Genomic DNA, 14,284 nt, shown 5'->3' with positions numbered 1-14,284 from the left:
TATGCAGTCTTTCAGGAAATGTTCACAGTATTTATTTTCTGGCCCTGATTATTATTCATTTCATGTCATGACTACTACTGAAAATAATGTTGTCATAAACAGGGGGAGGTGTCAAAAATGTATGAGCTCCAAGTGTCCAATGACCTAGCTATGCGCCTGCATGTATAAACACAGTCTCTGCATTGCCAGAAGTTCAAGGTGGCAGATTCCAGTGATATCAAAAGAACTCCTGCTCAACAGTTTACCCCTATTCTTTTTCTTTTTCTCCAATCAGCTTCACCATTTTCTGAGAAAAGTTCGCTTCAACAATAGTGCGGGCGAAGAAATATTCTTTGATAAAAATGGGGACCTGGCAACAGGTTTTGATATTGTCAACACCATCACATTCCACAATCTGTCTTTCCATAGAATCAGGGTGGGAAAGGTGGACCCCTGGGCTCCTGAAGGAGAAGAGTTTGCCATTAATGGAAGTGCCATTGTGTGGAATCAGAAGTTTGATCAGGTGAGAAGGATCTTGTATGTATTTGCTGAGCTATACTTCCACAGTTGCAGAAGAACATGGAAGTACTCTTCAGCAGATATGTGGAAATTCATATTCCAGTGCATGCAGCACTTACTCTGAAGCAAGCCCTATGGCATTCACTGGGATTTACACTGGATCTGCCAGCCTTCTGTGGTTATCATAACAGTGATGCAAGAGTAATACCTACAAATGGGGCAGGCTTGTTTTAATGTTTTCGCTTGTAGAATAGGATGAATAACCATGGATAATACATGCAAAGCTCATGTATGCCCAGGCATATGATATCTATGCTCTTTTGTCTTTGTGTTTATCCATATCTTCCTATGAATATTGAGGCTGAATTGAATATGGTGAAGGGACGGTACGTAGGGTAAGTAACCAAGGAGGGAAAACATCTTGATTCATATATAGAACAATGTTGTAAAGACACTTATTGGGTCTACAGCCTGCCTACGTAAACCACCTTGAGTAATATCTGGCAAGAAACATATATAAATATAGAAATAAATCAATCAGTATATGAGGTCAGAGGAGCACATGTCAAATATAGATGTGACTTATATGTCATTACTGTATTCTCGTGCAAAACAAACCAAACATCACAGCAATGAGAAAACAGTTGATTTCCATAATAAACCACTTTCCTTTGGGGTTTTTTGAAGATGCTGCCCCAATCGACATGTACTGAGAGCTGCCATCCTGGGCAGACAAAGGTGGTACGCCAGGGGGAGCAGATCTGTTGCTATGACTGTGCTCAGTGCTCTGAAGGGAGGATTTCCAGCCAGCTGGGTAAGTGAAGAAGGTGATGCTCCATCCAATCGGTGTTCCAGAAGTTGGTGGAAATGAGCTGCTCAAAGGTGTTCCAGCCCAATCTTTTCTTTCCCAGCACTCAGAGGAACTGTGGCGTCCAGGAACTTTTGTCCCCTTCCCCCGAGGAATGTCTCAGGTCCCGCGATGGGCCTTCTCATGTTTGCACCAGCTATTTTGCTGGCACAGATGTGAGAACCTTCATGTCAAGCTATTAGGCCGGACGCAGAGGATGGGATCTGGCGTAGGAGGCCTCTGCCGCTCCCACACCCCTCCCACCCCATCACTTCCCCAATTCCCCCGCTCAGAACACCATCCCAAAACCGAAAGGCCATACCACTGCCTTATGGTCCCACTTATCTCCACGCAGTCACATGGCATTCTTTATCCAGCACTACCTACTCCAAGGGTGCCGAAAATGTGCTTGACGACATGTTTACAGCACCCAGTGCCGGCACTGGAGCTCAGCACCGGTGCTATGAACCTTTAGGATTGGACCCTTAGGGCCCAATCCTAAATTCATAATGCTGATGCAGTCAGTAAAGCAACAATTCAGCAGAGCATATGGCCCAGTCCTATGGGACTGTTATGACAGTGGGGCAGGTGTCTACTGTTGTCAAAGGCCCAGTGATGGTGTGAAGCTGGTGCCACCACTGGGCCAAACCAAGCATCTGCTTCAAAGCAGCTGCAGATCCAGAACCTCATTGCTTCAGGTGCTAGTAAGTCAGAAGTGGGGCATGTGGTGGATGAGGAGAGATCAGGCCAGGGAAGAGAGGAGGTGGATCCTGGTGGCAACAACATGCACCTATACACAACTCTTGCTGGCCGGCTGTTTGCCCCCCATGACAGCACACACTTCCTAGGCACAGCACAGCTGACCTTTGTGTAAAGCCTGATGCCAGTTTTACTGAGGTTTGACATTCAAAGGATACCTGGATGTGTTACTTACATGAATGGATGCAAAGAAACATTTGAGTGAGTGATTTCTTTTGTATGTCTTTTGTATTTCTTTACCCCTGCTAATTGGGTAAGAGGCACTTTTTCAATTGGGTGCTCCTTTTTTAGCAGGGGGAGAGTAACTGGCCCACGTCACCCCAGCACTGTCTGTTCTAGTGGCTGTCTGCTGGTATTCATTTGCATTTTTTTAGATTGTGAGCCCTTGGGACAGGGAGCCATTTAGTTATTTGATTTTTCTCTGTAAACCGCTTTGTGAACTTTTAGTTGAAAAGCGGTATATAAATACTGTTAATAATAATGTTAATAAATGTATTAATTAGCACACTTCATCCTATGATTAAACTGCACTGTTGCCAGACAGGCTGAAGTGACGCAAGTACACTTGGAACTGTTGAATCCCTGCATGTTTCTTTTAGATGCAGATCACTGCAGTGACTGCCCAGAGGACCAGCATCCAAGTGGGAACCAGGATCGCTGTATTCCCAAAGCCATAACCTTTTTGTCCTATGAAGAGCCCTTGGGAATCGTTCTGGCTTTTTCTGCTCTGCTGCTCTCCACCATCACACTTGTGCTCGTGTGGAGCTTCATTCAGCACAGGAACACCCCTATTGTCAAAGCCAACAACTGGAACATCACCTGTGCCCTGCTGTTCTCCCTGCTGTGTTGCTTCCTCTGCACATTTCTGTTCATTGGCCAGCCCAGAAAGGAATCCTGCATTCTCCGGCAGACCTTGTTTGCCATCACCTTCACTGGGGCTGTTTCTTCAGTGTTGGCCAAAACCCTCACTGTGGTCCTGGCCTTCACGGCCACCAGACCAGCCAACAGGATGAGGAAATGGTTAGGGAAGAGATTGGCTATGTCTGTCATCGTGGTGTGTTGTCTGATTGAAACTGGCCTCTGTGCAGCGTGGCTGGCAGTGTCTCCCCCCTTCCCAGAGCTTGACGCGCACTCCCTGATAGGTCAGATCATAGTGCAGTGCAACGAAGGCTCAGTCTTCATGTTCTCCATTGTTCTGGGCTACATGGGATTTCTGGCCCTTGTCAGTTTTGTGGTGGCTTTTTTGGCCAGAAGGCTGCCTGATACTTTCAATGAGGCCAAGCTGATCACCTTCAGCATGCTAGTCTTTTGCAGTGTTTGGGTGTCCTTTGTGCCAGCCTACCTGAGTACCAAGGGGAAATACATGGTGGCCGTGGAGGTCTTCTCCATCTTGGTCTCTAGTGCTGGATTGTTGGGTTTCATCTTTCTCCCCAAATTCTTCATTATTGTGTTGAGGCCCCAGCTGAACACCAAGGAGAACTTAGTAAGGAAAAAGAATTTTTTTACCTGACTGAATTGCTTGAATACCTTTGTCCATAGCATTGTGCATGAACCCCTTCATTTATGTCCATTGTTTTATAGAAACTCATTTGACTTCCTTCTATATTCCCAACTGTTCCTCTTGGACGTAATCCTGAGATTCGTTTCAACTTCCACCAATCTGCCATTTCAGGGTCAATCTAATTTCTCGTTCCTCCCTTCTCCTCCAAAGTGCAATCATCTACTTTAGTTTTCCTATGGTGTTTGTAATTGCTCAAAAAATAATAAGTGATTATGATGATGGTGAATTGCATCTTTAAATTGATTGCTTGATTGTCAGTTATTGCTTATACCACTCCCTGATAGGTCAGATCATAGTGCAGTGCAACGAACAACTGGAATGTCTGGTGAGAAGGGAAAACATTGACATAGTGGGCATAACGGAAACCTTGTGGAATGCGGAGAATCAGTGGGATACCACAATTCCGGGTTATAAACTCTATAGGAGGGACAGGGAGGGGTGTGTTGGAGGTGGGGTGGCCATTTATGTTAAGGAAGGGATAGAATCCAGCAATGTAGACATTGAAGGTGGGTCCAACTCCACCGTAGAATCTCTGTGGGTTAAATTACTTGGCCTGAGGAGCATACTCGGGGCATACTATCGTCCTCCAGACCAGAAGGGGACCTTGAAATGAGGAAACAGATCAGGGAGGTGACAAGGAGGGACAGGGTTGTAATCATGGGGGACTTCAATTATCCTCATATTGACTGTGTCAATTTGTGTTCTGGTCACGAAAAGGAGACCGGATTCCTTGACATGCTAAATGACTGTGCCTTAGAGCAGCTAGTCATGGAGCCCACCAGAGGACAGGTGACTCTGGATTTAATATTGTGCAGTACTCAAGACCTGGTTAGAGATATCAATGTTATGGAGCAGTTGGGGAACAGTGATCTTGCTGCGATCCGTTTTGACATGGATGTCGGGGGAAGAATACCAGGCAAACCTCTCACAAAAACCCTTGACTTCCGACAGGCAGACTTCCCTCAAATGAGGAGGTTGGTTAGATGGAGGTTTAAAGGGAAGGTAAAAAGAGTCCAATCTCTCCAGAGTGCATGGAGGCTGCTTAACACAACAGTAATAGAGGCCCAGCAGAGGTGTATACCTCAAAGAAAGAAGGGCTCCACTAAATCCAGGAGGTTGCCCGTATGGCTAACCAGCAAAGTTAGAGAAGCTGTAAAGGGCAAGGAAGCTTCCTTCCATAAATGGAAGTCTTGCCCTAATGAGGAGAATAAAAAGGAACATAAACTGTGGCAAAAGAAATGTAAGAAGGTGATACAGGAGGCCAAGAGAGAATATGAGGAACTCATGGCCAGCAACATTAAGGCGAATAATAAAAGCTTCTTCAAATATGTTAGAAGCAGGAAACCCACCAGAGAAGCGGTTGGCCCTCTGGATGGTGAGGGAGGGAAAGGGGAGATAAAAGGAGATTTAGAGATGGCAGAGAAATTAAATGAGTTCTTTGCATCTGTCTTCACGGCAGAAGACCTTGGGCAGATACCGCTGCCCGAACGGCCCCTTGTGACCAAGGAATTAAGTCTGATAGAGGTTAAAAGAGAAGATGTTTCAGACCTGATTGATAAATTAAAGATCAATAAGTCACCGGGCCTTGATGGCATCCAACCAAGAGTTACTACGGAATTGAAGAATGAAGTTGCTGATCTCTTGACTAAAATATGCAACTTGTCCCTCAAAATGGCCACGGTGCCAGAAGAGTGGAGGATAGCAAATGTCATGCCGATCTTTAAAAAGGGAAAGAGGGGGAACCCAGGAAATTATAGGTCAGTCAGCCTAACATCTATACCGGGTAAGATGGTGGAATGCTTCATCAAAGATAGCATCTCAAAACACATAGACAAACAGGCTTTGCTGATGGAGAATCAGCATAGATTCTGTAAGGGGAAGTCTTGCCTCACAAAACTTTAAGAATTCTTTGAAAAGGTCAACAGGTGTGTGGATGCGGAAGAACCCATGGACATTATACGTATATCTGGACTTTCAGAAGGCGTTCAACACGGTCCCTCAGCAAAGGCTACTGAAAAAACTCCACAGTCAGGGAATTGGAGGACAGGTCCTTTCATGGATTAAAAACTGGTTGAAGACCAGGAAACACAGAGTGGGTGTCAATGGGCAATTTTCACAATGGAGAGAAGTGAAAAGCGGAGTGCCCCAAGGATCTGTCCTGGGATCAGTGCTTTTCAACCTCTTCATAAATGACCTGGAGACAGGGGTGAGCAGTGAGGTGGCAAAGTTTGCAGAGGACACCAAACTTTTCTGAGTGGTGAAGACCAGAAGTGATTCTGAGGAGCTCCAGAAGGATCTCTCCAGACTGGCAGAATGGGCAGCAAAATGGCAGATGCGTTTCAATGTCAGTAAGTGTAAGATCATGCACATTGGGGCAAAAAATCAAAACTTCACATATAGGCTGATGGGTTCTGGGCTGTCTTTGAGAGATCAGGAGAGAGATCTTGGGGTGGTGGTGGAAAGGTTGATGAAAGTGTCGACCCAATGTGCAGCGGCAGTGAAGAAGGCCAATTCTATGCTTGGGATCATTAGAAAAGGTATTGAGAACAAAACGGCTAATATTAAAATGCCGTTGTACAAATCTATGGTAAGGCCACACCTGGAGTATTGTGTCCAGTTCTGGTCACCGCATCTCAAAAAAGACATAGTGGAAATGGAAAAGGTGCAAAAGAGAGCGACTAAGATGATTACTAGGCTAGGGCACCTTCCTTATGAGGAAAGGCTACGGAGTTTGGGCCTCTTCAGCCTAGAAAAGAGACACCTCAGTGGGGACATGATTGAGACATACAAAATTATGCAGGGGATGGACAGAGTGGATAAAGAGATGCTCTTTACACTCTCATATAACACCAGAACCAGGGGACATCCACTAAAATTGAGTGTTGGGAGGGTTAGAATAGACAAAAGAAAATATTTCTTTACTCAGCATGTGGTTGGTCTGTGGAACTCCTTGCCACAGGATGTAGTGACGGCATCTGGCCTAGATGCCTTTAAAAGGGGATTTAACAAGTTTCTGGAGGAAAAATCCATTACGGGCTACAAGCCATGATGTATATGTACAACCTCCTGATTTTAGAAATGGGCTATGTCAGATGCAAGGAAGGGCACCAGGATGAGGTCTCTCGTTATCTGGTGTGTTCCCTGGGGCATTTGGTGGGCTGCTGTGAGATAAAGGACTAGATGGGCCTATGGCCTGATCCAGTGGGGCTGTTCTTATGTTCATATGAAGGCTCAGCCTTCATGTTCTCCAGCACCAAGGGGAAATACATGGTTGCCGTGGAGGTCTCCATCTTGTTCTCCTGTGCTGGATTGTTGGGTTTCATCTTTTCCCCCAAATTCTACATTATTGTGGTCAAATCTGAGCTCAACTCCAGGGAGCAGATTGTAAGGAAAAATAAATTTGGTACCTTACTGGCCTTCTATTTTCTTTACATACTTCTCCTCCTACTCAAGTTTGTGCCTTGCAATTTTTTGCAATATAAACTTGCACTATATTTGTATTGCATTTAGCAGGTTGAAACCAGTGAGAATAGATAATAAATGAGGGTGAATTGACTCATTTTCCTCCCAGACGCAGTAAAATGTGTTCTCTGTTGATCCCTTCGGGCGATGAGGTTTAGATATGTTTCTGTCACGCACCTGACTCTGACATCTGACCTGACAATAGAGAAAGAGATTTCTATCCAGTAATGCAGGACGTAGAGGTGGTGCAACATTTGTGCTATCCCAACTTCACTTATGGCAGTGGATAGCTAAATGGCACCCATTTAGGACCAGGGATGAGCGATCACGGGCCCTCAGTTCCCAGACGAAGATGTCTTGATGAGCTCACTCCACAAAAGTTCTCACAGGATTCTAGGGGAAGAACAGGTCTAGAATTTGGGTCATAGGAAACTGGATGTATTTCCTGTGACATTGAGCTCCGGGTGACATTGTTTCATTCCTTCCCAGTCGGAAATGTGATGTTTTAGTTGACCAACAGCCTCAAAATCTCAATGAGTCATGGATGGCTCTTTTCCACCTGCTTTCTACACCAGTATAACATGTCTGTCAACACCCCCCCCCCCCGCCCAAAGTTATCTTCAATACTCAGGTTATTCTGAATCCGCTGAATTCCCCATGGGGGGGGGGAACAGACACACAACCACTTGCTACGGATCAGACAAACATGTTTTCTTTACCCCTGCAGATAGTCAAAAAAGTTCTGGTCTGCAATGACCTGTCCTGTAGTCATAATAATCCCTGCCTTCAGCTCCTGAAAGCACCAGAGGCAGACAGCAGCCACTTAAGGATCTCGTAACGAAAACTCTTGAATTCTCCTTGGGAGCTGGTGATCTGCTTCAATCCCTTTATAAAGCCTCTCTTCAAAACAATGTGCATCATGTAGATTTAGGAGGCTAAGCCTGCAATCCTAACCACACTTTCCTGAGAGGAAGCCCCATTGAACAAAAGAGAACTTACTTCTGAGTAGACCTGGTTAGGATTGTGCCCTAACTGAAGATAACCTTCCTCAGTGGATGTCTGAGAGTAAGACATGGTGTGAAGGCCCTGTTTCCCTCACCCCTTTGGCTGTCAAGGTGGGTTCCATAGTTTTGTTTCTTAGTTTGCAAAGGAAGATTGTTGTGTGGCCCCAGCACTGCAAGTGTCCATGTCACCTTGAGAGTCTTTGAGTGCAATTGAGACTGAGACCAAGACATGCTCCTGTTCAGGCTGATATGCTCCTGTTCGTTGCTGCTGCTGCTGCTTTTGCTTCTGCCTCATGTTGTCAGCAAGAACTCTAAATCCAGCTGGGGTCTGCTGCCCGACATTCAACGCAGCCTCCAAGATTCTTCTTCCATTGATCTTGTCATTGGCGAATTTGTCCCCCTCCGTGTTGCTGAACTGAAGGAGGTTTCTTTCAGCAAAACTCCGGATGTGTCTTCACTGGAGGCTTAGTAAGTAGCTCTCCTCTGCTTGAAAGATCTACCAAGTGCCACATTGGCAGTCTGGTTCTCCTGCTTCCCATGTATGGTTGTGTGGTCGTAGCGCTGTGAGCATCCATGTCACCACGAATGTCTTTGAGTGCAGTTTGGATGGTGGCCTCCTTTTCTCAGCCCCATCCGTGCAGCTGTGTGTGTTCATTTTAATTCTCCTAGTTGCCCTGATAAGTAGCCTGGAGTCCCTGTGTTTTCTCTGAGGTGATGGGAAGAGCTTTGTCACTTATAATAGATTTGAGTCTGGGCTACTGGTATCCAAACACAACCCTGTAGTATCTGCTTCATGCTGGATTTCTCTTTCTTTGAGTGAGAGGCAGAAACATCCCCAATTATTGAGTTGAACTGATATCTGCTCTTCGTTAAAACCAAGGCACAATGGGGCTTCTCGAATCTGTGCCAGCTATTTTGCTAGTGCAGACCCAAAAGACTCTGTGTCAGGCTTTCCTACTCCATAAGAAAGTCAGGATATGGTGGAGCAGAGCTCTGCCAATCCCGCGCCGGCCCCACTTCCTCCTCCCACCCCATCCTCCCCCACACTTGTTCCTTCCTCTCCCCAGAGGCTGCACTGCCACCCGCTGGTTTCACTCACCCACAGCAGTGACTCGTCCTCCTTCTGCCAGTACTGGGTCGATGCCTGACTGGTGCAGGCCCAGTGCTGGTGCTCCTAATGGCCAGGTACCATAAACATGCTTTACGGCACGTTTACGCCACCTGGTGCTAAAGTTCAGAGCTGGCTCTGGGCCATTTCAGGATTGGGCCTGAACTCATATCCCTGTAGCTGACTATTCAACTGGTTGAGCTTCCCTGTCAAGCTATTGGTTCATCCAGCCCATTATAGTCTACTCTGATTGCTTGCAACTGAGAACCAGAGGCGGTTCTCAGGAGGTGAAGGAGGTGGACTTTGAGCTTTGTGCATCAAAACATGTGGTCTATTTTGAGCAGAGTTCCTTCCCCCTCCAACCCACTTGGATTTCTGTAGAATTTATTTAGAACATCTATCGCTTTCATCATCAACAATTGCATTGTACCCAGAGGTATAATGGCAGAGCCTGAGGGGCACATGCCCTGGGTGTTATGGCAGGGGGGGCGCATGACTGCCCCTGGGCTCCATGCAGTCATCTCCAGGTTCTCCCAAGGGGGTGAGGAGCCATTAGCTTTGCGTGCTCCATTCTGGCTTCCGTGGTGGCTACCAGTCTCCACAGAAATTGGAATAGAACGCTCAAAGCTGGCTGAGCCTCAACCCCCAGGCAGAACCCTGAAGTGACATCATGACATCACAAATGTCATGATGTCACTAGGTGTCATGACATCATAATGTCACTGCATCATATGGTGTCATGGCGCCATTGCCCCGGGCGCTGGGGTGAATTGTTTTGCCTTTGTCTGTACCCACAATGATGAGAACTCAAGGAAGAGGAGAGTACTGCAGAATTCCCCCCCCCCCAGAATTGTGTGGAGAGCATCCCGAATTTGGACACCGCATGCAATCAAAACTTTGGATTGTCAGACGTCATGCGCTCTGATGCTGCTGAATTTGCAAACAGAATGCTTGAATTGAACATTCCAACAAATAAAGCACTTAACACTGTGTAACAAAGTTCAATTTCATGTTTAATAATTTGAAGCTTTTTATAAATTTTGGTAAAGTTTTTTGAAAACGCTGCTATTTTGGCACTGCATCAGTAGTTTAGCTCAGTGGTTCCCAGACTTTTGGGCACCACAATCCACTTCATGCTTCATGGTGGGTCACAACCCCGTGCTCAGTGCTGCACTGAAAAGCCTTCCTTGGAGTCCCTTGAGGCTGCTTCTGGGTTGTGCCTGACCATGACCCACTCATCTGGCCCCTGCAGGCCTCAGGAAGCCTCCTGGATGTGACAGGAAGTCACAGAAGCGAACAGGAAATAAACCAGAAGTGGCTTCTGAGAACTGAAAGTTGCTTCTGGTCTCATCCAGGAGGCATTTTGAGGCTGGTGGAGTGAGCTGTGGGCCAGCAGGGTCAGGAAGCAAGCTCCAGGGACTCAGTGCAGCACTGAACATTGGGATGCAACCCACCCACGTCCCACAGTTGGAGGAACACTAGTTTAGCCACAGTTTATGCTACACAAGTCTATGCAGTTGTAAAATACTATGTGTATAATACTGCATTTGGTAATAGCATAGGGGATGTAAGAGAACTACAAAAGCTTTGATGATACCAAAAAAACTAAGGGCACAATCCTAACTTGCACTGGAACAAACAGGCCAGCATGCATGCACTGTATCCAGTGCAAGTTTCAAGCAACAAGAGGATCGGCCAGGGGCAAGGAGAAATGTTTCCCCTTACCTCGGGGAGAGCCACTGCAGTTCAAATGGGGCTACTCAGATCAGCTCCACCTCTGGAAGTGGCGCAAATCCGAGCAACCTAGGACTGCCCTGGGCCACCCGGGAATGGGACTAGGATGACAATGCTGGGCTGGTACGAGGGACTTGCATCAGCCCAACCCAATGTTCGGATTGGGCCCTTAGATCACCATTGAAATCAGAGCCTCTGGCAGCCCAATCCAAACCAGTGCTGGTGCAGCGGGGCCAAGTGTATCCAGTGCTCATCAGGAGCAGGCTGGAGATATTTTCTCCTTGACGCCAAGTAATGCCCCAGCCTGCCCAATGGGGCTACTTGAGTCTGCACCATCTATTTAGCTGGCGTAAATCTGGGCAACCCAATGTAGGTCTTCTAGTCCTGGGAGAGGGGATAGGATACTGCAGAAGAGACCTACTCTGACCCCGCCTCCCCTTCCGGACCTGTCCCACCCCCAGTTCCACCTTCCCCCCACCCCATTACACCCCCCTTACTGCCTCTGTTCTGCCCTCCCACTGCCTCTGCCACTCAGAGGTAAGGCCACTCAGAGCCTTACCTCTCCGCTCAGGTTTCTGTTAGTTGGAATGCAGCACCAGCCTTTCCACCTGTGCAACCTACATTAGAGTAGTTGCAAACGTGCTTATGGAACTTTTACCATAGCCTGGAACAGCTTCAGCGTTGGATTGTGCTCAGAATTGTAAAAGAAATATTAAAAATTCCACAAACAGTTTTTGTGTTACAGTGTTATTTGTGCAGCTTCAAAACGACATAATTATGAAATATTTGAAAGAATTTAGCATGACAAACACATTCAGTAGTAGCCAGTTTCAAACTGAATCAAACTACAATATATATACAAGCAAACGATCAGCAATCAATTCTTACATAACTGAGAGCCCAATCCTATGCATGCCTACTCAAAAGTAAGTCTCATTACAGTCAATGGGGATTACTCCTAGGAAAGTGTTGATTGGATTGGGCTGTAAGAAACAAAATTAACAGTTTTAAAATGATTTAACAATTGCAAATAATTCGCTGAAATTTAGAGTTCATTTGCACAATGCAACATTTTCACTCCCTTTGATCAAGAAGGAGGCGTGTAAACTTTTGTTTCAACTTCCCCATGGCCCCCTTCATTTCTTGGTTCCTCAGCGTGTAGATCAGAGGATTGAGGGCAGGGGTGACCACCATGTAGATAACAGAGGCCATCTTGTTCACCTGGGAGTTGGAGGAGGGCTGCAGGTACACAAAGATAACGGGTCCATAGAAGAGGCAAACTACAGTCAGGTGGGAGCTGCAAGTGGACAGAGCCTTCCTACTATCCTTTCCAAAACGGCCACACAGGGTGGCCAGGATGATGGCATACGAAAGCAGCAAGATCAGAAAGTTGGGTAGGGCTATCAAGGCACCATTGACCACTGTGACCATCTCGGCAACATAGACATCTGAACAGGCCAGCTCGATCAACTGTGGGATGTCACAGAAGAAATTATCCAACACATTTGCTCCACAATATGGTAGCTGAGCCACTATTACTGTCTGACAAATGCCATGAATGAGTCCCCCTGTCAAGCAAAGTAGAAGGAGACTGAAGCAGCGTTGTGGGTTGATGATGGTTGTGTAATTCAGCGGGTGGCAGATGGCCACATAGCGATCATAGGCCATGACAGTCAGGAGGAACATTTCCGTACTGGCAGAGAAGTGGAGGCCAAATATCTGGGCCATGCAGCCCCCATAAGATATGGTACTGCCACTGTTCAATAGATCGGTTGCTAGTTTTGGGGCGGCCACTGAGCCCATTGTCATGTCAAGGAGGGATAGATTGGAAAGGAACAAATACATGGGGGACTGGAAGAGCCTGGGCTCAGACCACACAGTCACCGTAATTAGCAAATTACCTAGAAGAACAGTGGCATAGCAGGTCAACACCAGTGTTAAAAGGTAGAACTGAGCAGAGCGGGAGAAGGAAAAGTTCAAGAATACAAACTCTGTAATGGAGGACCCATTCATCTTGATGGCTGGTGCTAGAGGAAAAACAAATGGGACACTGTTAACACTCCAGGCACTGGTCACATCACTGCCCCTGAGATCTGTCTCTGTTCCATTTCTTTCTATTTGATCAATACTCTGTGACCCTTTTCAACCTAATTTCACTTGTCCTGTGCTTTATCAAGGAGTGTGGAAGGAAGACAGTCTTTGTATCTGTTCAGTAAGTTTCTGTTCTATATAGGAAGCAGTGGCATAGCTCGAGGGGTCGAAGTAAAAATATTTTTGCTTACATCCACCTAAGTCCTGGGCTACTTATGTGTCTCCTCAGATGTACAGTACCCATTTTAGAAAAGAGGGGAAATGTTTTATAAGAGGGGATGATTTGCTACTAATCCACCCTTCCTGCTTCCTCCCAACCCACTGCTTCCTCACCTGCTCTCTTCCTTCCCCGGCCTGCACATGAACCACTGTGCTGCTGACATACTGACCCTGGGGGATCTGGAGAGGCTGCAGCAGCACAGCCGGTACCACTTGCTTTCTCTGGCAGAGACCCAGTGGAGCACTAGAGAGCACCTTGATTTGCAATGAACGAAGGCTGCAATCCTAACCACACTTTCCTGAGAGTAAGCCCCATTGAACAAAAGAGGACTTACTTCTGAGTAGACCTGGTTAGGACTGTGCTCTGAGTTGGGCTGCTGTGCTGTCAGAACCTGAGTTCCAGCAGCATAGCCTGGTGATAAGATTGGCGGAAACGCTGCAATCCTATCTACACTTATCTAAGAGTAAGCCTCATTGACGATAATGGGCCTAACTTTTTAGTAGGCATCAGTAAGATTGGGCCCTGAGTCCGAAGATAAGGGAACAAATGTTCCCATACCTTGAGGAAGCCTCTGTTACTGCTGCCCCACCACAAGATGCGGTGCATGCCCCATTGGTACAGCTGCACCAGCACTGGAAAATTGGATAGGATTGGGCCCTTAGGGTCCGGTCCTATCCATGTTTCCTGCACTGACGTAGCCATGCCACACACTGCATCCTATGTTGGTGGGGGCACTCACGGAGACCTCCCCAAGATATGGGAATGTTTGTTCTCTTATTCAGGGCTGCATTGTTCCTGCAATGGTGCTGGAAAGTTGGATAGGATTGCACCCTGAATTCTTGTAAACAGGTTCATAGTTATATTTATACAGTCTCTCTATTTCTGAAATCTATACATAGTCAACATGTCAACAAAACCTTTATTAGGCATAAACATTTGATAGGTGAGAACTCTGTAAAATCTATACATATATATGGTACAGGCATCTTCGTGAATCAGC

General features: G+C 46.5%; 1 protein-coding gene across 1 annotated transcript; it reads right to left on the bottom strand.

Annotated features, from left to right (window-relative positions):
- Window positions 1-12,047: 12,047 nt before the first annotated feature.
- Window positions 12,048-12,701, bottom strand: LOC136653873 (olfactory receptor 4Q3-like). The gene has a single exon (XM_066630748.1). It carries the CDS (start codon window positions 12,699-12,701, stop codon window positions 12,048-12,050), a length of 654 nt encoding a protein of 217 aa, XP_066486845.1.
- Between the last annotated feature and the right edge of the window lie 1,583 nt (window positions 12,702-14,284).

Source organism: Tiliqua scincoides, chromosome 5 (assembly GCF_035046505.1).
Source record: "Tiliqua scincoides isolate rTilSci1 chromosome 5, rTilSci1.hap2, whole genome shotgun sequence".
Classification (NCBI taxonomy): domain Eukaryota; kingdom Metazoa; phylum Chordata; class Lepidosauria; order Squamata; family Scincidae; genus Tiliqua; species Tiliqua scincoides.
The sequence above is the reverse complement of the archived record's forward strand: the minus strand, read 5'-3'. Positions and strand labels throughout refer to the sequence as shown.

Bases quoted from the DNA above. Each gene is read 5' to 3' on its own strand.
- LOC136653873 (XM_066630748.1), bottom strand. From the start codon at position 12,701: ATGGCCCAGATATTTGGCCTCCACTTCTCTGCCAGTACGGAAATGTTC.